Source organism: Anabrus simplex, chromosome 1 (assembly GCF_040414725.1).
Source record: "Anabrus simplex isolate iqAnaSimp1 chromosome 1, ASM4041472v1, whole genome shotgun sequence".
In the NCBI taxonomy this organism is placed as follows: domain Eukaryota; kingdom Metazoa; phylum Arthropoda; class Insecta; order Orthoptera; family Tettigoniidae; genus Anabrus; species Anabrus simplex.
The window spans coordinates 663,546,691-663,567,913 of NC_090265.1; the positions used below are offsets into that span (position 1 = coordinate 663,546,691).

The 21,223-nt window shown below is 39.1% G+C and overlaps 1 protein-coding gene across 1 annotated transcript in view; it reads left to right on the plus strand.

Annotated features, from left to right (window-relative positions):
- The window catches only part of LOC136885577 (FIGNL1-interacting regulator of recombination and mitosis), a 127,075-nt gene that overhangs the window by 38,236 nt on the left and 67,616 nt on the right, over positions 1 to 21,223 (plus strand). The window contains exons 4-5 of the mRNA XM_067158269.2: positions 9,830 to 9,972; positions 20,444 to 20,601. Of these exons, the coding sequence (XP_067014370.2) occupies positions 9,830 to 9,972; positions 20,444 to 20,601 (301 nt within the window). The remainder of the gene's footprint in view (positions 1 to 9,829; positions 9,973 to 20,443; positions 20,602 to 21,223) is intronic.

Here is a 21,223-nt window from a genome sequence, read left to right on the forward strand (position 1 = left end):
ATAAGCGACATCACTTTTATTAAATGTTCAATATAATTAAGATTTTGCTCTCCGACTTGTTTGGCTGTATGCTCAGCACAGCGTCCTTCGGTCCAGAGGGTCCTGGGTTCTATTCCCGGACGAGTTGGTTTTTTTTTTTTACAATTTGCTTTAGGTAGTACCGAACAGACGATCTAGAAAGCCAAGAATAACGGCCGAGACGATTTGTCGTGCTGACCACACGACACTTTGTAATCTGCAGGCCTTCAGGCTGAGCAGCGGTCGCTTGGTAGGCCAAGGGCCTTCAAGGGCTGTACTGCCATGGGGTTGGTTGGTTGGTTGGTTAGTACCGAACAGATACATCTTATGGCGATGAGGGTGTAGGAAAGGGATAAAAGCAGGAAGGAAGCAACCTTGTCCCTAATTAAAGTACAGCCCCAGCATCTGTCTGGTTTCAAAGTGGGAAACCACAGAAACCCATCTTCAGGACTGCCGACAATGGAGTTCGAACTCACTATCTCCCGAACGCAAGATGATAGCTACGTGGACCAAACCGCATAGCCGTTTGCTTGGTCGGGGCTTTTAATCTTGTACGGTTAATGCCACTGCCTCGGGGACTGGGTGCTTTTGTTCGTCTGTACACACAACAGACCACGCTACCAACCATCACAGATACACGCAATAGTGAATACATCGCTCCATAAAATTGGGTCAGATCCACATAAGGTACCGACTTTAACTGATTGGGAAAACGTCCGGCAGAATAAGAAGATAGAGATTTTGTCAATACAAGGACAGGTGGCATTTTCTTATTAATTTGTGGATGGAACAATATTTAAGGCACCTTGTTGCAAGCGTTCTTGATTTTACTTGAAAAATCAGGATTGAATGGAATCAACCTATAATTTTCAAAATGCGGCTGTGTGTACTAATCAGTAATCACTCTACAGTACCATATTCTCAGTAGTCTACAGAGAAAAACGAAGTGCCGGTAACAAAAATACTTGGTACCATCATCACATAAATCATTGGATAGTTTATAGGTAAGTACTTTTTCTAAACGATCTTTCAACATAGGTTGAGAATGAAACCTACGAAGCTTTCCTTCTTTCTTTCTGACAATAATAAGAGCAGCAAGAGACACTCGTCTGCCTGAAAACTCATTAATGAAAACTGTCACTTGGCCGGGGAAGGCGGCTGAGTAGCGCGGCCGACTACCACACGGCGACAGAGAATTCACCTGAGCTACTGTGTAGCCGATTCTGGTCGCAGCAACGCAGTAATGTTGAGAGCTAATATAGGCAGGGGGTGTCCACAGGGAGGAGTATTATCACCAACATTATGGTGTTTGGTAGTGGATGAACTACTTACCAGGTTAAATGTTGGAGGAATTTACGCCCAAGGCTATGCAGATGACATTAGCCTGATGGCGGTGGGAAATTTCCCCAGTAAGGTTTCAGAGCTCGTACAGAGCTCCCTACGTAGGGTGGAAAGATGGTGCCACGACATGGACTTATCGGTTAACCCCGACAAGACGGAGCTCGTGGTATTTACCAAGAGGAGGAGGCTAGACGGACTGTCAGAGCCTTTCCTATTTGGGAAAAAATTAGTTAAGACAACCTCAGTTAAGTACCTAAGGGTAATCCTTGAAGCAAGACTGAGTTGGAAGAAACATATAGACCTTAAGGTGGATAAGGCTCGCAAGATTATGTGGGCCTGTCGGAGGGCCGTCGGAAAGACTTGGGGCCTAGGACCTAAGGTGGTCCAGTGGCTCTATATCTCTATTGTACGGCCCACAATCACCTACGCATCTTTAGTCTGGTGGCCAGGTTCGGAGAGTAAAACTGTGACCACCAAGTTAAACAGTGTCCAAAGACTTGCGTGTCTAGGAATAACAGGGGCACTGGATACCACACCATTATGTGCAATGGAGGCCATCCTAGGTCTTCCCCCTTTACATTTATATGTTAAGGAAATAGCGGGAATGAGTTCCTACTGCCTCTGGTCACTCGGAGGATGGTCCTTCAAGAATCCGAATAGAGGTCATGCCTCTATTCTTACAAGGGTTCACCAGACCTGCCCTACGACAATGATGATCGGGGACCTGATGAAGCCTAGTTTTAATTTGAATTATAAGTTCACAGTGGTGATACCCACAAGGCAGCAGTGGGCCGCGGATGCTGGGGCCTGTCTTAGGTCTGGGGGCTGTACATGGTACATAGATGGCTTGCGGACAGTGACGGGCACAGGTGCCGGGGTCTGGGGGCCTAAGACAAGGCTCTCCCTACCTATGGGTAAATACGCTACTGTTTTCCAGGCCGAAGTATGTGCAATACTGGCCTGTGCTGTATATATATGGAACATGCCTGGACACAGAAGATGCATCACCATTTGCAGCGATAGCCAGGCAGCGTTAAAAGCACTATGTGCAGTTAAAACAACATCAAAAATGGTATGGGAATGCCAAAGGATGTTAGATCAGCTGTGTGAACTTAGCTCAGTTACCCTATTATGGGTCCTTGGGCACACAGGTATCAGTGGAAATGAAGAAGCTGACAAACTAGCGAAACAAGGCTCAAAAGGTCCTTTCGTAGGACCAGAGCCCTTCCTGGGAGTGTCACTCCGAAGTGTGAAACTGGTAATATCCCAGTGCACAAACCAGTCTCACTTAAACATTTGGAAGAGGTTAACTATAGCAAGGCAGGCACGTGAACTTATCAAAGGGCCTAACCAAAGTTATAAAAAGGTCCTGGTAAATTTGAATAGGACCAGAATGCGAATGGTAGTTGGACTGTTGACAGGCCACAATACCTTACAGAGACACCTACACATCATGAAAATCAGTCAGGATCTGATGTGTAGAAGATGCGGTAGGGAGGAAGAGACCTCCGCGCATGTGTTATGTGAGTGCGAGGCTCTTGCAAGCACTAGACATTGATACCTTGGCTCACATTTCACAGACCTACGTGTGGAGTCCTGCGGAGGCAGGGTTCACCCATTCTTTATCTATCTATCTATCTATCTATCTGGTCGCCGATTCCTGTCACCTAGTGTGAAGCGGCCCTGTCACTCGCTTCATTGCTAAAAAGTTGTCGCCATAGTACTCGCACGCATTGATCCACGTACCCCAACGTGTGACTACAGGCTGTGGAGGTAGCGGGATATCGGAAGCTAGTTACTTAAAGAGTTTCCTGCGCGATGGGGCCTTGATAAATACCTTTTTTACCTGCGACACAAGTCTATCAATGTCAGGAAAATTCTCCCTCACGTCTTCTGCCACTCTGTGGAAAGCATGAGCTAGACAAGTTACATGCACCATTCTTGAATAAAATGCTTTGATAGCTTTACCAGCTTTAAATATGTAAGGCGCGGCATTGGTCATGAAAAGTAAAACGTCATCGTACCTCACACCGTCAGGCCACAGCAGAACCATGGCCCTGTCAAACATTCAACATATTGTAGAATGATTGACAGATTGCAGGACTTCAGAAGTTAGCAAAAATATTGCTCCGGGATTATCTATTTCCAGGGTTCCTACTATTACATTAGCTACGTAACGACCTTCAACATCAGTAGTTTCGTCTGCTGAGACAAAAAGCTTCTTTCCGCTTGTTCTTTCCCGTATTCTTTGAAGTGTTTTTTCATAGCAGAGCGGTATGTAATTTTTCCTTAGCGTAGATTCGTCCGGAATGGAATGACCTGTATACCGTGCTAGGAACTGCCTTAATTTAGGAAAAGTTAGTTTATGAAGAGGAATATTTGCTGTCACAAAAACTTCACACAGTTCATTAAAAAAGGCTGAGGTTGTACCTCTGCTTGATGATGCGTTTTGCATGAGTAACTGTTGAGTACTTTTTCTTTCTGCTCATATTCTGAATACCGCGCACATGTTTGTCGCGACAGACGTGCTGTTGAACAGTGAATCTTTTTGCTGTTGCCACTTTCAATTCACACACTTTACAGAATAGTATTTCACCATCTTTAGAAAGGTATCTTCCCCGAATTCAGAGACAATTTTTTCTCAAATGACCTGCCTTGGATGTTTTTACCTTTGGCATTTTAACACGCACTCGAAATGGTTACACACAACTGACATCTACAAACTGTATAACTAAAATTGACCTGAAGGAACAAGGAAATAGAGTACACTGGCAGAAATACCTTGCTGCTGACGTCACACTGTGAACACACTTCCCTGGTGAACTGATAAAGGCTTAGCCCTTGTCTGAAGGTCACCCAAGAATAGCTTAGCTCTCACCTTCTGTTAAGACACAAAGGTGAGGGACGTACAAAGCTAAGCACTCAGCTCACAACCGAGTGCAGAAACTTTTGAAGATGAACCTTCACGTAAACCTTCAAGTACGTCAAGATATAGGAACTGGTTGGTTGATAACATAAAACGTGGATTCTTATTTAAAAATAAAAGGTAAAGGTGTATTCTGCCCGAAGGCAGGTCCGAGCCTCCGCAGAGGTGTGCCTGAGCCGGAGTTTACGTACGGTAGGGTGGCCAGTTCCTTTCCGCTCCTCCATTCCCGTACCCCCTACCAACAGCGTGTGGCAACCCATCCAAATCTTGACCACGCCCAGTGTTGCTTAACTTCGGAGATCTCACGGGATCCGGTGTTTCAACACGGTTACAGCCGTTGGCTTATTTAAAAATAACCAATAAGAAAAATAAAATAATTAAAAATGACAAAATAATGATGCAAAAAGTTAAAAAAATGACCTAAAAATCAAATACTTCAAGAAAATGACGAAAAAATTACTTAATAAATACGCATTTCTGTAATCTGGGGGCCATGAACAGGATTTGTATATAACTTAGCAACTTCTATGACACACCAATTAAAAGGTGACATGTCATTGAAATCCGGGCCCTGGTGATTATTTCCAGGAGCTTTATATACCCTGAGTTTATCATGGCATTTTGAAGTGCTTTCATGATTGCCCAAATCTCCACTGAGTCAAAAGCTTTTTTATAATCAATTGCCCACACTTCTTCATACGTATTGATATTCTTGCCCCTCCTGTGTAGAGAATATTCTAGTTGGAATTTTCTTTTTGAGTGTAAAGTGGAAAGTCATATTTTTAAGTGTTGTGTTTACTTTTTTCCTATCCATAGTGCCATCTGGTGTAAGGCCAGTTTCTTTTAAATCCTCCCTAATTTCTTTTATCCATCTCCATCCAATTGTAGTGTTTTTTGAAGCAAGATTGTACTCCACTAGCTGTTTCAGAAGTCACGAATCTGGCATTCTCAGGATGTGGCCAAAGTACCCTAGTCATTTCTTGCGCATGGTATTAGTAATGGGTTCTAATTTATGATATACAACATTCTTAGGTACTATTCACTATTGCCCATCTTTTTGATAGCTTTTATTGATACAAGTTCTTCCAATTCGTCTTTCGATCTTCTGTAATCTGTCAGTTTTTAATTGTTTAGATAGAATAATGTTTCTGCGGCATATGTGGCTTCTGGCTTTATGACTGTTTTGTAATGTTTGATTTTTGCATTAATGGATAAGCATTTTGTTTCCCATGTTAATTTTTGTGCCTTAGATAATGTTTGCCCTTATCTGAATTGAAAGTTTTTCATTTAAATTATTTGTTATTAACTCACTAGATATTTGAATTGTGTTACAATTTTAATTTTAGTACCGTTAATATGTATTTCTTTTAATGGTGTTGGTTTTTGGAGCATATTTTCTGTTTTCTCAAATGATATTTTAAGGCCAATTTTATTTCCAATGATGTGAAGCTGTGATATTTGAGTTTTTTCTTCATCTAAATCTTTGGCTAGTAACACCATGTCATCTGCAAAACCAAGGGAATTTGTTTGGATTTTCCTACCTATTTTAATATTTGGAGGGTCTCATGTTACCAATTTCTAGTGCACAATTAAATAGTGGGCCTAATGGTGATAAGCCATCAACCTGCCGTAACCCATTAGTTACTTTGAATGGGTCTGTTAATTCGCCTCTAAACACTTTACTTTTGATTTAGTCTCTGTAAGAGTCAATTTTATCATATTTATTAATTTAGGATGTAATCCCATGTGTCATAAAATTTTTAATAAAGGTTTCCTGTGAATAAAATCATAGGCCTTCTTGGAGTTGATACTTTGTAAATGTTATCACCATATCTCTATTTCTTTTTCTGTTGTAATCCGTTATCAGCTTGAGGCTCATAATTTGGTCAGGGCAACTCCTCCAAGGCCTGAAACCTGCTCGATATTCTCCTAGTTCATTGTCAAGTTGTAATTTAATTCTGTTGAGAATAGTTCTAGCGACAGTTTTATGAGTAATGTCCAGGAGTGAAATCCCTTGGTAGTTATTAGGCTCTGTTTTGTCCCCCTTTTTCTGTAGTAAATGGATAATGGCTGTTGTCGAATGTTCTGGGAATTTTTCTGTAATCCAGATGTTGACTAGTTGTTAGTGAATGGCAATTATTGCTGAACTTCCAGTATATTTCCAAATTTCTGCAAAGGTCTGATCTTCTCCAGGTGCTTTAAAATTCTTCATGTCATTCAGTACTGTGTAAACTTCCTTAATTTTAGGAGGGTTTATATTCTCTGCTGGGGTTGTTATCAGTTTATTGACATCTAAGTGAAGGAATTCTGTTGGTTCTTCACAATTTAGGAGTGTTTTGAAATACTTAGCCAGGATTTGTGGATTGCCGTGATTCTTGTGGGCTAATTCACCCTTTCCATCTTATAATAATAAGATTAGGGCTTCATACTTTTTTTTTTAATTGTGTAATAATTCTATGAATGTGATATTTTGATTTCTTCTTCAATTGAGTTCAGAGTTTCTGTAAGATACTGTCTTTTTATTCTTTTTAAGGTTTTAGTTGTATCTTTCTGCTGTTTAACTAAATTTTGAAAAGATGCTTCAGATTTTTGGGACTGGTGCAATAACCATGCTTTGTGCTTTTCTCAATCATATGATCACATTCATTATTCCACCGCTGGTTTTTTAATAAGGCTTTATTGGGGCTGATTCTACTGCAGTCATCAGTCAGGTCATCTATATTATCTGTGATTTCAATTTTTTTCTGTTGCTTTTTGATTATTTTAATTTTTATATAGCAGTGTAGGATCTTTTTTTTTTTTTTTTTTTTTTTTTTTGGTTTATAGGCTTGTTGTTGTAGTCTTCTTTGGGGAGTTAATTTGATTTTAATTTTAACTACATAATGATCTGAGCCTATGTCTGTTCCTCAAAGAGCCCTGACATTATAAATTTCTTTGTGATAAAATTTATCCACAAATACATGACCAAATTGCCTTTCCCTTTAGTGCAATCAGAATGTTTCTACGTTTTGAGTTTCTGTGGTTTTCTCTTCAAATATTATATAGATTTTGATATTAGACATGATTCCTGCAAAGATCAATGAGTTTTTGAATTTTTTTTTTATTATTTTTTTTTTGTTCTCTTCTGAGCAGTCCATTTACCAGTTACATCACAATATCCACGTTCTCTTCCTAGTTGGGCATTAAAATCTCCAATTAATATTTTAACATAGTTATTTAGGATATCGTGGAGTAGATCCCAATAGTTTTCTACCTCTACACGGTCTTTTAAAGAATTATTCTTATCATTGGTAGGAGCATGTGGATTAGTTATGATATACATTTTATTAGCTTTATCACTTTTAATTTCCCAATTTGTAGAAGGGAATTCATAATGGACCAGCACAAGATTCTCATTATGGGATTACAGGAAATTAGAAACATCGATCAGGATGCATTGGAATCTCAAGGGTACAGACTGTACAAAGGTATACCAGGAAAGGGAGTGACAAAAAATATTCCCCAGTTTGGAACAGGCTTTTTGGTTAGCCTTTAATAAACTCTATATAAAAGTTTAAATCTCACTCCTCAAGGATCTCCGCACAAGGAAGTGGAAGCAATGCCAGGACTCAGCTAAGGTCTCCGCGATTGTTATCGTACGCTCCCGAGTTAAGAGCTAGTGGGATCCTTTTTTGTTGCCTCTTACGACAGGGAAAACCAAGGATGTTATGTTATTGCCCATAACCACAGGGGGTGCTTCTGTTTAATAAAGAATGCTCTTCAAAATTTGTAGAAATCATCTTTAAAGCATGTAAAATACCTGTCGTCAAAATCTTATTAATCAAGGTAGGGATGGTGATTATTGTTTTAAGTAGAAGTTCAACTTGGCAACCATCCTCTAGTAACACTAATCAGAGGAAAAATATGGAAGGGGCCCACCACTTCAAAAAATGAAGGTATCAGCCAAAGAAAGGCAAGGGCCACCAAGGGCAAGACTCTCTAGGCCTCCCAATGTAATACTGTTAGGGTCATAAAAGAACAAAATTTGACCAAGTGAGGTCGGATAGGGCACAAGTAAGTGGAAGCAATGTCAGGACTCAGCTTAGGGCCCCGTTTTTACCAACCCATGTTCCCAAGTTGAGAACCCCTGGGGTCCCTTTTAGTTGCCTTTTAAGACAGGCAGCGGATACCGTGGGTGTTATTCTTCGCTGGTTCCTTTGAAGCTAAAACACTTGGAAATTATCTGGAGAATTATGATTTTATATCTGCTTTCTCCTCCTGACCAAGAAACAGGACTAAGAGGTAGAGAGGCCCTATACATTTCCAGTTTCTCCTCTGTTTCAAAATCTAGATTTGTCATCCCTCCTTTTTTTTCTAATCATATTAATTTTTTTCCTACCAAATACTTTAAATAATATGTTGATATCTATGTATCAGAACATTCACTGGATACATCGACTTGAATATGTCTTTTCAAATTATTACTTTCTGAAAGAAACTGTATTTATTTATTATTTACATATTTTACGCCCACATTGGAGCACTGAAATCAATACATTTGAGTTAATTTCTTCTTCTTCTTCTCCCAGAACTTTTTCATCCTCTCCGACCTGGAAGCCCTTTGTGTGTCCGATATAGTATATTGTTTCCGTTCAACTGCTTTTAGTTTGAGACTTATGCTTTTGTTCTTCAAAATCCTCTTCTCTTTTCTGTCTTTGATTTGTTGCCGAGTTATACCCAATTCTTCCAAATCGTCCTGAACTTCTTTGAACCAATTATTATTGATTTTATTCTTCAAAAAGTAATCGAATAGTTGTTTCAATATCCTGGTGTCTGCTAATCTTGATATGTGACAGAAAAAGGAAATTCTTCTTTTACGCATTGTAGATATTATTGATTCACATTCACGATAGACAATGTTGTTAGGCAACAATCTCCACTGTCCATCAACTTGGTGTTTTTTATTAATAATTGTTCTAAGAATTCTTCTCTCAGTTTTCTGTAATTTGTCTGTTGTAGATTTTACATTTAATTTGAATAAAGTTTCACTAGCATAGGTTGCCTCTGGTTTAACTATGGAATTATAGTGTTTCAGCTTAGCGTTTATCGAAAGAGATTTTTTTTTATAGGTTGGCCAGGTAAGTCTTTGTGCTTGTTTAAATTTAGTTGTTCTGTGTTCTATTGCTTCTTTTTCATTTGTGTTCCATGTTATTATTTCCCCAAGATATTTGAATTTCTGAACAATTTTAATCTCTTTATTACTGTTCAGCTGAATAACTGGTAAATCAACTTTAAAAGTTGGCATCATTTCTGTTTTTTCAAATGAAATTTGTAATCCCATTTTTTTAGCTATAATTTCTAGTTGTTCAATTTGAAATTTAGCCTCTTCTATTGTATTTGCAAGTAATGCTAAATCGTCCGCAAAAGCAAGGCAGTTGAGTTTAATATTTCTACCGATCTTGATAGTTGGTTGGCATTTCTTGTTCCATTCACGCATAACCTGTATTAATAGGAAAGGAAAATTAAATTTCTTACTAATAAACTGAGATATGTTATTTTTATTAGGTCTGTCTTGAGCTGCTCAGTCATTTGGATCTCACTTTACTGTTCATTGAAACACATGGCAAAGTTGAAGCAACTGATGTTCCAACGATACCTAGAGTAATATTGTCTACCCTGATCAAGTCATTTAGCCAGTGTAAAAACAGGTAAGCAATTGACAGAATTTCATTAATATATTACCTTTCTCTTGGGTGATGGATGTGCAGAGAACAGTCCTCATGGTACATGCTTTTTGCTGATGACATAGTTCTGTGAAGCTCCAGTAGAGAGTGAGTACTATTAGTTGCTGGGATCTTTGGCCATGTGAAGAGGTGAAGCAACTTGTGACCTGGTGTTGGTGCACACCGAGCTGTACTCGTGTTATGGTGAGAGCATGGTACTGCTCAAACAGAAAACATTTCCAGAGTGTTCACAAGCAACGCACCGTACACCTGACTACTTTTGACCACTTTTCAAAGGACTTTTCAATGTGATGTCTTCTGAACTGTGCATTATTCATGCTGACACAAGAGGTCGACTGTCCTCCTCTCCCAATTTGCATACACCTAGTGTAGCCCGTATTACTGTATTTTTTTATTCAGTCCTGTCTTGTCTTGGCCAGCATACTTCTTACGAATTTCATCTAACTTGCCTGGGTTTTACTTTCCTCTGCTTTGGTCATTACCGAAGTTTCAGCCCCATACGTTAAGATTGGTAGAAAGAAGTTCTTGTACACAATTTTTATCTCTTGTGTCATTCTTCCATCTTCTGATATCATACTCCCAAGATACTGTTCTTATTACCTCTGGTGGTACCCCCTGAACTGTTACACCTCCTTTTACATTCCTTGATCCTCATGTAAGAACAACAGTTTTGTTCCTTTCCTTATTAATTTTCATTCCCCATTTTTCAATCCCTTCATTCCATATGTTTACCTGTTCTTGAACTTCCTCTTGACTCACTATCACTCCTAATACTATTATCAATTATTTCTGAGTCCCCTTCATTATCACTTTCAAGAAGAAATTGCATGATCCTAGTTTTAATGTTCATTTTTCAAATGTCTACCAGGAATATATTGTAATTTTACAAAAATAATTCAGGCCTCAAAAGTCCACTGCCTTGTGGAAAGAGGAAGGATCCTCAAAGTCTAAGGGAGTAAACCCCGAAATAAAATCCTCTAATGTAATGCACCAACCTCCAGTTAATGCTCTGAAGAAAATGGAAAGTGGAAAGTCAGCAAGAGCAGATGAACTAACAGCAGACATGATTAAGGCAGCTGGAATCTGTGGAATACAGTGGCTACATTGAACACTGGGAGTATATGGAAAGAGAACAAGTTGCCAGATGACTGGGAAGAAGGAATTATATAATACCATTGTTTTTAAGAATGAAGTGCACCTATTAGAGGCATCACGCTTCTGGCACATTGCTTTAAGATAATGGAGAAGATTATAGAACAGAGACTGAGAGAAATAATGGAAGATCAATTTGAAGAGGAACAATATGGATTTAGGAATAGAGGAACCACAGACGTAATTTTTTCACTCAGGCAGCTAATAGGAACATTTTGGCAAAAAGGGAAGGACTGGATAATAGTGTTTTTGGATTTGGAAAAAGCATATGGCGGTGGAGAGAGGAAAAATATGGGAATGTTTGGAAAAACATAACATCCCAGAAGCACTAGTTTGCAAGTAGGAGATGGAAGATCTGTGCCACACCTCATTACCTTCATATCTTACTTTACTGATATCGCATTCTTTACAATGTCATAGATCAGTCAGTTGTGACTGGCAAGTATTCTCTATACCTAACTTGACGTGTAGTTCATCCCTATTAGAAAGATGGCACCTCATGTAACGGAGGATTGCCAAAGCATCTTTCTAGCTTATCTTTGATTCATATGATCTCTGATCTGGGGATAATAATGGCTTGGATAATAATAATAATAATTCCATATGGCTATTTCTAGCTGAGTGCAGCCCTTAGGCAGACCCTCTGATGAGGGTGGGCGGCATCTGCCATATGTAGGTAACTGCGTGTTATTGTGGTGGAGGATAGTATTGTGTGTGGTGTGTGAGTTGCAGAGATGTTGGGAACAGCACAAACACCGAGCCCCCAGGCCATTAGAATTAACCAATGAAGGTTAAAATTCTCAACCCGGCCGGGAGGCGAACCCGGGACCCTCTGAACCGAAGGCCAGTATGCTGACCATTCAGCCAACGAGTCAGACAAGGCTTGGATAAAAAAGATGGAGACGTTAGTCTACGAGATAATTTTTATCTCGTATAAATGGTATTTCAAAAATATTCATACTTTACCTTGTATGGCTCTCTCAGTTTAGAGTCAGAATATGATTACTTAGAATCATTGCAATTGATTTCTTCAGTCTCTTCATTCTCCAGGTATTTATCTTATTTTTCCTTCCTTGGCTTGCCATTGTTATGCTGGTTTTGTTTACTGAGAGATCCCTGTTCTGTGTATTATTCTTTTATTTATTTGCTGCAGACTTATTTCAGTGTCCTTTCCTTTTTCTTCATGTCTACTTATTATGTTTTCATTTCTATGTTGAGCAAAAGGTAGCACTGATCCAATTGTTTCGTGTGTGTGATGAGTTTGTTTGTGGTTTCTGATTGGAAATCTTTCATTTCTCTTTGGCTTTGACGTCTGACTTGAGCTTATGTTCTGTAATATAGTTTAACGCTGATGCTGTACGATTCATGTTCACCTTGATGTGCAATATGAATGCGTGTCTTGCGGCGTGTAAGTTATTTTTGTTATGGTGTCGACTGGGTGAGCCAGGCCTATTTGCAGCGACCCAGATATCTGATCTGTGCTCTCAGATCAAGCTCATGAGCCATCGACTGATTCTTGTCATGCTATTACAATTCTTATTGTGACGTGTCTTGATATTATATTATTTATTCATTCTGCTTCGCATATTTGGTCTCTGAGTGTGTGTGTGGGTGTAGTATGGTTATTGGACCTGTGTTATTTTTCAGTATCTTATGGATGTTTGCTTTTATCATTATTTTTATCTTTTCTCGCTATTGTTTCCGGATTGCTTAGCCAATTTACATGCTTATTTTGGGATTTTACCTTTCATTTGACTCATGTTTATTTGTTTCCATAACTATGGCAACTCCTTTTAACCTCCTTGTGTTCCATATTTGTTTTCTTTTCTGCCAGCATTGCTTCACTGGCGTTTTTTTATTTCTGGGGATACAGTCTCATGGAGATTGTTGGGAGCCATGTTTCTTTTTAAAAAGCCTTGACTTTATCTGGGAAGCCATGATAATATTTTTCTTGTGTGAAAGCTGCTACTTTCACCTCTTTATGACATCTGGTCTCTAGGAAAGAAATACTTTGGATCACGTTTTAATTACCCTGTCTGGTAATGATTGAATATAATTGTATCACTTTTCATGATACCTCTGTTGCGACAGTGTAAAATTTCATGAGATCTTATTTAATGAGTCAAACGACTCGATTGCAATTGATATATCTTCACAGACTATGTATGTGAGTATTCAACTCACTGTGTTTCCCCATTTTACTTGTTCTTTCTTGCTAAGCTTATGTTAATAAACCTCTGCTCTACGTTATTGTCCCTCTGCTTTGGGGACATGCGTTTTACACTTTGTTTCTCTAGTCTGAGAGGCCCAGATTCAGCTCCTAGCAGTTTCAAGCCAGTTTCGACCGATGCAGAGTAAATAGGTAGGTAAGTAGGTAGTGTAGATCTCTGTGTTGTGTTTGAGTCATCAGTCCATAGACTGGTTTGATGCAGCAGTCCATGCCACCCTATCCTGTGCTAACCTTTTCATTTCTACGTAACTATTATATCCTACATCTGCTCTAATCTGTTTGTCATATTCATACCTTGGTCTACCCCTACCATTCTTGCCACCTACACTTCCTTCAAAAACCAACTGAACAAGTCCTGGGTGTCTTAAGATGTGTCCTATCATTCTATCTCTTCTTTTCGTCAAATTTAGCCAAATCGATCTCCTCTCACCAATTCGATTCAGTATCTCTTCATTCATGATTCGATCTATCCATCTCACCTTCAGCATTCTTCTGTAACACCACATTTCAAAAGCTTCTATTCTCTTTCTTTCTGAGCTAGTTATCGTCCATGTTTCACTTCCATACAATGCAACGCTCCACACAAAAGTCTTCAAAAACATCTTTCTAATTCCGATATCAATGTTTGAAGTGAGCAAATTTCTTTTCTTAAGAAAGCTCTTCCTTGCTTGTGCTAGTCTGCATTTTATGTCCTCCTTACTTCTGCCATTGTTAGTTATTTTACTACCCAAGTAACAATATTCATCTACTTCCTTTAAGACTTCGTTTCCTAATCTAATATTTCCTACATCACCTGCCTTCGTACGACTGCACTCCATTACTTTTGTTTTGGACTTATTTATTTTCATCTTGTACTCCTTACCTAAGACTTCATCCATACCATTCAGCAACTTCTCGAGATCTTGTGCAGTCTCAGATAAAATAACAATATCATCGGCAAATCTCAAGGTTTTGATTTCCTCTCCTTGGACTGTGATTCCCTTTCCAAATTTCTCTTTGATTTCCTTTACTGCCTGTTCTATGTAAACATTGAAAAGGAGAGGGGACAAACTGCAGCCTTGCCTCACTCCTTTCTGGATTGCTGCTTCTTTTTCAAGGCCCTCAATTCTTATCACTGCAGACTGATTTTTATACAGGTTGTAGATAATTCTTCGTTCTCGGTATCTGATCCCTATCATCTTCAGAATCATAAATAGCCTGGTCCAATCAACATTATCGAATGCCTTTTCTAGATCTACGAATGCCATGTACGTGGGCTTGTTCTTCTTGATTCGATCCTCTAAGATCAGACGTAAAGTCAGGATTGCTTCACGTGTTCCTACATTTCTTCTGAAGCCAAATTGATCTTCCCCAACTCAGCTTCAACTTGTTTCTCCATTCTTCTGTAAATAATACGTGTTAAAATTTTGCAGGCATGAGATACTAAACTAATGGTGCGGTAGTTTTCACACCTGTCAGCACCGGCTTTCTTGGGAATAGGTATAACAACATTCTGCCAAAAATCGGATGGGACTTCTCCTGTCTCATACATCTTGCACACTAAATGAAATAACCTTACCATGCTGGTTTCTCCTAAGGCAGTCAGTAATTCAGAGGGAATATCATCAATTCCAGGTGCCTTGTTCCTATTTAGGTCACTCACAGCTCTGTCAAACTCTGACCTCAAAATTGGGTCTCCCATTTCATCAGCATCAACAGCCTCTTCATGTTCCAGAACCAAATTATCTACATCGTTACCTTGGTACAACTGTTGGATATGCTCCTGCTATCTTTCTGCTTTGTCTTCTTTCCCTAGAAGTGGCTTTCCATCTGAGCTCTTAATATTGATGCATCTAGATTTCCTTTCTCCAAAGGTTTCCTTGATTTTCCTGTATGCAGCATCTACCTTTCCCAGGACCATACAGCCTTTGACATCCTTGCACTTCTCCTTCAGCCATTCTTCCTTAGCTACCTTGCACTTTCTATCCACTTCATTCTTTAATTGCCTGTATTCTTTTCTGCCCTCTTCATTTCTAGCATTCTTGTATTTTCGTCGTTCATCAATCAGGTCTATTATCTCCTGAGTGATCCACTGATTCTTAGTTGATCTTTTCTTCCTTCCTAACATTTCTTCAGATGCCCTACTGACTTCATTTTTCATGACTCTCCACTCTTCCTCTACTGTGTTTCCTTCGGCCTTTTCATTTAGTCCTTGTGCAACATGTTCCTTGAAACAATCCCTCACACTCTTTTCTTTCAACTTGTCTAGATCCCATCTTTTTGCATTCTTTCCTTTCTTCAATTTCTTCAACTTCAGATGGCATTTCATGACCAACAAGTTGTGGTCAGAGTCCACGTCTGCTCCTGGGAAAGTTTTGCAATCCAACACCTGGTTTCTGAATCTCTGCCTAATCATAATGAAGTCAATTTGATACCTTCCAGTGTCTCCAGGTCTCGTCCACGTATACAGCCGTCGTTTGTGGTGTTTGAACCAAGTATTGGCGAGGACTAAATTATGATCAGTGCAGAAATCAACCAGCCGACTTCCTCTTTCGTTCCTTTGTCCCAATCCAAATTCTCCTACTGTGCTACCTTCTCTTCCTTGGCCTACCACTGCATTCCAGTCTCCCATCACAATTAGATTCTCGTCACCTTTGACATATTGTATTAAATCTTCTATCTCCTCATATATTCTTTCAATTTCTTCGTCATCCGCTGAACTAGTAGGCATATAGACCTGCACTATTGTGGTGGGCATTGGTTTGGTGTCTATCTTGGCGACAATAATTCTTTCACTATGCTGGTCGTAGTAGCTTATCCGCTGCCCTATTTTCTTATTCATTATTAAACCAACTCCTGCATTTCCCCTGTTTGATTTCGTGTTGATAATTCGGTAGTCGCCTGACCAAACATCCTGTTCTTCCTGCCAACGTACTTCACTTATACCAACTACATCTAACTTTAGCCTATCCATCTCCCTTTTCAGATTCTCTAACCTACCACAACGATTCAAACTTCTAACATTCCACGCTCCGACTCGCAGAATGTCAGTATCAATCTTCCTGATGATCGCCCCCTCTCGTGTAGTCTCCACCCGGAGATCCGAATGGGGGACTAGTTTACCTCCGGAATATTTTACCCGGGAGGAAGCCATCATCAGTACATCCTTCATACAGAGAGAGCTGCATGTCCTCGGGAGGTAGTTACGGCTGTAGTTTCCCGTTGCTTTCAGCCGTGTAGCAGTATCAACACAGCTAAGCCATGTTGAGTATTATTACAAGGCCGTATCAGTCAATCATCTAGACTGCCGCCCTTACAACTACCGAAAGGCTGCTACCCCCCTTTCGACGAACCATTCGTTAGTCTCTCAACAGATACCCATCCGATATGGTTGCACCTGCGGCTCGGCTATCTGCATCATTGGGACACGCAAGCCTCCCCACCGCGGCAAGGTCACATGGTTCGCACAGGAGGGTGTAGATCTCAGTGGTTTAAACATGAAGAGGTGTCCACCAAGAGAGTTCTCTTTCTCCATTGCTTGCCATTTCATTCATGGGTACTATTATAAAGGAACTCAAAGAAATAGATAAGGAAAATCTTACTGCATTTGTTTTTGCCATTTGGGGAGGAACAGAGAGATGTTGTTTTTTTTTTTTTTTTTTCTATGGGCTTTACGTTGCATCGACACAGATAGGTTTTAGGGCGACGATGGGACAGGAAAGGGCTAGGACTGGAAAGGAAGCGGTACAGCTCCAGCATTTGCCTGGTGTAAAAATGGGAAACCACGGAAAACCACCTTCAGGGCTGCCAACATTGGGGTTCAAACCCACTATCTCCCAAATACTGGATACTGGCCACACTTAGCGACTGCAGCTATCAAGCTCGGTTAGGGAGATGTTAGGAGGGGACTGGATCTTTGGAACACCAAGTTTAAAGAATGTAAGTTAACTGTGAGCAAGATCAAAACAGTGGTAATGAAAGTTAGCAGGACAAATACACCTTATAACCTCACCCTCAATGGAGAGAAGATTGAATGTATGAATACTTTTAAATATCTGAGAAGTACAATATCAAATGATGAAAGTTGAACAGGGTGCAAAAAGGATCCAACTTCTTCCATCAAATACGGAACATAGTATGGGACAAGGGAATTCTTCAGACGGCTAAACAGACCATGTTTAAGACTTATCTCCTGCCCATCGTGATGTATAGTTTGGAGAGTTGCATCATACATAAAAGAGAAGAAAGTCAACTGCAAGCTGTACAGAAAACAAGGAAGGACAAAATTAGGAATGATCAGATACAAGGAGACCTGCAGGTCAGCCTGACTGTGGAAGAAAGGCTGAGTGTTGCAAGGCTGAAGTGGCTAGGACACGTTAAGCAGATGCAGGTGACTCAAACTCTAAGGAAGTATTTTGAAAAGACCACTCCGGAACAAAGACCAATTTTACACCTTAGAAATAGGTGGTTAGATCAGATAAGAGAAGACCTGGGGAAGAGAGGAGAAACATGGGATGGCTTAGAGAGAAAAGAAGCATACCAGGAGTGTAATAAATGGAGGCACATCGTTCTTAAATGTACTACCCTGCTCACTGGAAGGAATTCATGATGATGATGATGATGATTTCAGCCCTCAAAAATGTAATTTAAATCATAAGGATGCTATAGGAAAATATTCTCAGCCATTATTATGGGAGCCCTTCACACTCAAAATGAACACTCCATCGAACAAAATAAATAACAGCTCACAAAATTTTTGAGTTCTAACTTAAGTTTTTCAGGTTATGTTAGGCTCATATGGACTTTTAATGTACATTTAAAAAAGATATAGTTTATAGGTTTCTGAGAAATTCAAATTACAACTCGTGGCCTAATGTGCTTGCAAACTTAAATTAAAAACTTATATAGTACGTTACCCAAAAGGTACTAAAATTTTAGGCACTAAAATTAAAAAACTTATTTTTCTTTGAAAAAGTATATCTGTATATATATTTGGTATCTTAATTAGAACCCAATAAATACCAAAATATGTGAAAAGTTGTCGCACAAATTAAGGAATTTTTCAGTATTTCATTTACCAATAATTCATTTACCCATCCACTGAAGGTTTCACCTTGTCATTGCAGCCAGTCACTCTTCATATTTTATGAACCTAATTATGTTCTTCACTTCATCCATATACTAACTTCTCTTCCCAACAGTTTTACCCCACTTGATATTCAGAAGAAAATTGTTATGCCCTATCGTGTGGTCAATGGATGTTATTACACTTTGCAGTGTACAGTCTTTATTAACCTCCCTGAACATCTCTGTATTTGCTTTTCTGTGTGCCCAGCTTGTATGGGTTATCTTCTCCATACGCATGCCTCTATTGCTTCCCTGTGCTTTTCATCCTGTTTGTCCAGCATCCAATTCTCACTACCATGTCTGTAGTGTTTGGGTAAAAGGATATGTCATGAAATAGTACTTAACAGAAAAATGGTAAATAAAGTTTATATGATGCCCACAATTCAGGAAGTTTTATTTCCTACTTACTCATTTGTTCATTATGAGAGTTAGATGGTATGGAAGTTTCTGGACAGGTTGGGGTGGGCATGTCCAAGGTCAATTTGGTGAGGTGGGGCTGTACCATAATATGATCAAGTATGAGTATGGAGAAGACCAACTTATCAGTCACATTATTACAATCATTCACCATTGATCTGTATTTAGAGCAGTCGCCCAGGTGGCAGATTCCCTATCTGTTGTTTTCCTAACCTTTTCTTAAATGATTTCAAAGAAGTTGGAAATTTATCGAACATCTCCCTTGAAAAATTATTCCAATCTCTAATTCCTCTTCCTATAAACAATATTTACCCCAATTTGTCTTTTTGAATTTCAGCTTTATCTTCACGTTATGATCTTTTCTACTCTTAAAAACGCACTCAAGCTTATTCGTCTGCAAATGTCATTCCAGGCCATCTCACAACTGACAGCTCGAAACATTCTGCTTAAATTAGATGTAAGGCTTTTCAGGTGTTTGCTCTATAAACAAGCATTTTGTCTTACTCCTGACACTAAACTTGTCAGAGTGGGATGTCTCAGGCCCTACTAACTGATGCTCGGATGTATGCAGGTGAATTTATCAGAAGCCCATTAGTAGAGGCACAATCTCATAACTCCACAAAGATACATTTCCACAATGGAATTATTGCTCGCCTAGCAATTACGCTTAGTCGAGCAGATTGTCTCCTTACTTCCAAATCTTCCAAGCCCATAGTTTGCAACATTTTCATAACATTACTCTTTTGTCGGAAATCGTGCTGCCTTCCTTTGGATCTTTTTCAGTTCTCATGTCAAGTAATTTGGGTAGGGTCCTATATACTAGAACCATATTCTAATTGGAGTTTTACTCGCTCCTTAATACCCTCATGAGATCTGTAACCCTTATTTACAATCCTGTTTATGTGATTACGCCAAAGGGCATCTTTTCTTATATTAACACCTAAGTACTTACAGAGATCCCCTTTAGTTACGGTCATCTTTCAACACAGTAATTAAAACTCAGAGGACTTCTCCCCTCTGTGAAACTTACAACCTGACTTTACACCCTGTTAACCATCATACTATTGCCTGCTGTCTGTCTCACAACTTTGTCGAGATCTTTTTGCGTCGCTCGTAATGCTTCAGTGTTTACTGTGTCTTTCTTCTTGTATTGAAGATTATGCCAGCACTGAGTTACATCCACTCAAAGAGTGTATACATTGTTTTTGGACACTGTATTATCTTGAAGTATGTATCCTGTTATAACTCTGTATACGTATGTTTCTGACACAACAATAATGATAATAATAATAATAATAATAATAATAATAATAATAATAATAATAATAATAATAATAATAATAATAATAATCACCACAACCCCAACTTGGGTTATTTTCTCGGTATAAATGAAGTATGAATTTGTTGTTGATAATCTGCTGTGCTTTTTTATTTTCTATTATTATAACTTTACTTCTCTATTTGCAACATTCATTTTTACTTCTTTATATATTATACTCCTAACCTATTTGTATTTCCATTTTGTTTCAGTGGTAGAGTGTGTGGTAATATGTTTCACATTGTAGGTGAAGCATTTTCTACACTATACTGTAAATCTAGAGAACTTCAAACACATTTCCTGGTAGTACTGAAAGATAATTTACTCTTCAACTGCAGTTATGAACAGGATATATGTCTACTGATTGAAGGTTTGTAGCATTTGGTGATAATCATGGTTGCTGTAATCAAGGATTAAGAGAGAATATTATTCCAGAGTGCAGGGTGTATATAAATTCCAGTAGGCCTACACAATTTCAGGGCTTCTAGAGGGGACCAAGTAGATTACAGTTTGAATTCAGAAGCCATTTCCAGAAACATACGGTTGCCTCACTACAAACAAAACACAGCTACACGTTTGAATGTCGCATGTATGCTGCGTCAATGATTAGAGTACTTATGTCATTCCTGTGGGGTCACATGAAGATTCAGATTTTCAAGGCCCTAGTGAAGTCAGAGGAAGTGCTGACACGGGTTATGGGATGGGTGGATGTTCGACTACCAGCTGTTTGTCAGTGAGCATATTATAACATAATATGCAGGTACAATATTTATATCAAAGTGGGTGATTGCCTTGTTTAGCCATTCTTGTAAGTGGACACAGAAGCACTGCATCAACATCATATATACTCCTGTCTGCCTATTGACGCAGCAGTCATGGGACATTTAAACTCATCCATTTTATTTCTTTTTATAATAATAATGTTATTGGTTTTTACATCCCACTGACTACTTTTTTTTCGGATACGCCAAGGTACCAGAATTTTGTGCTGC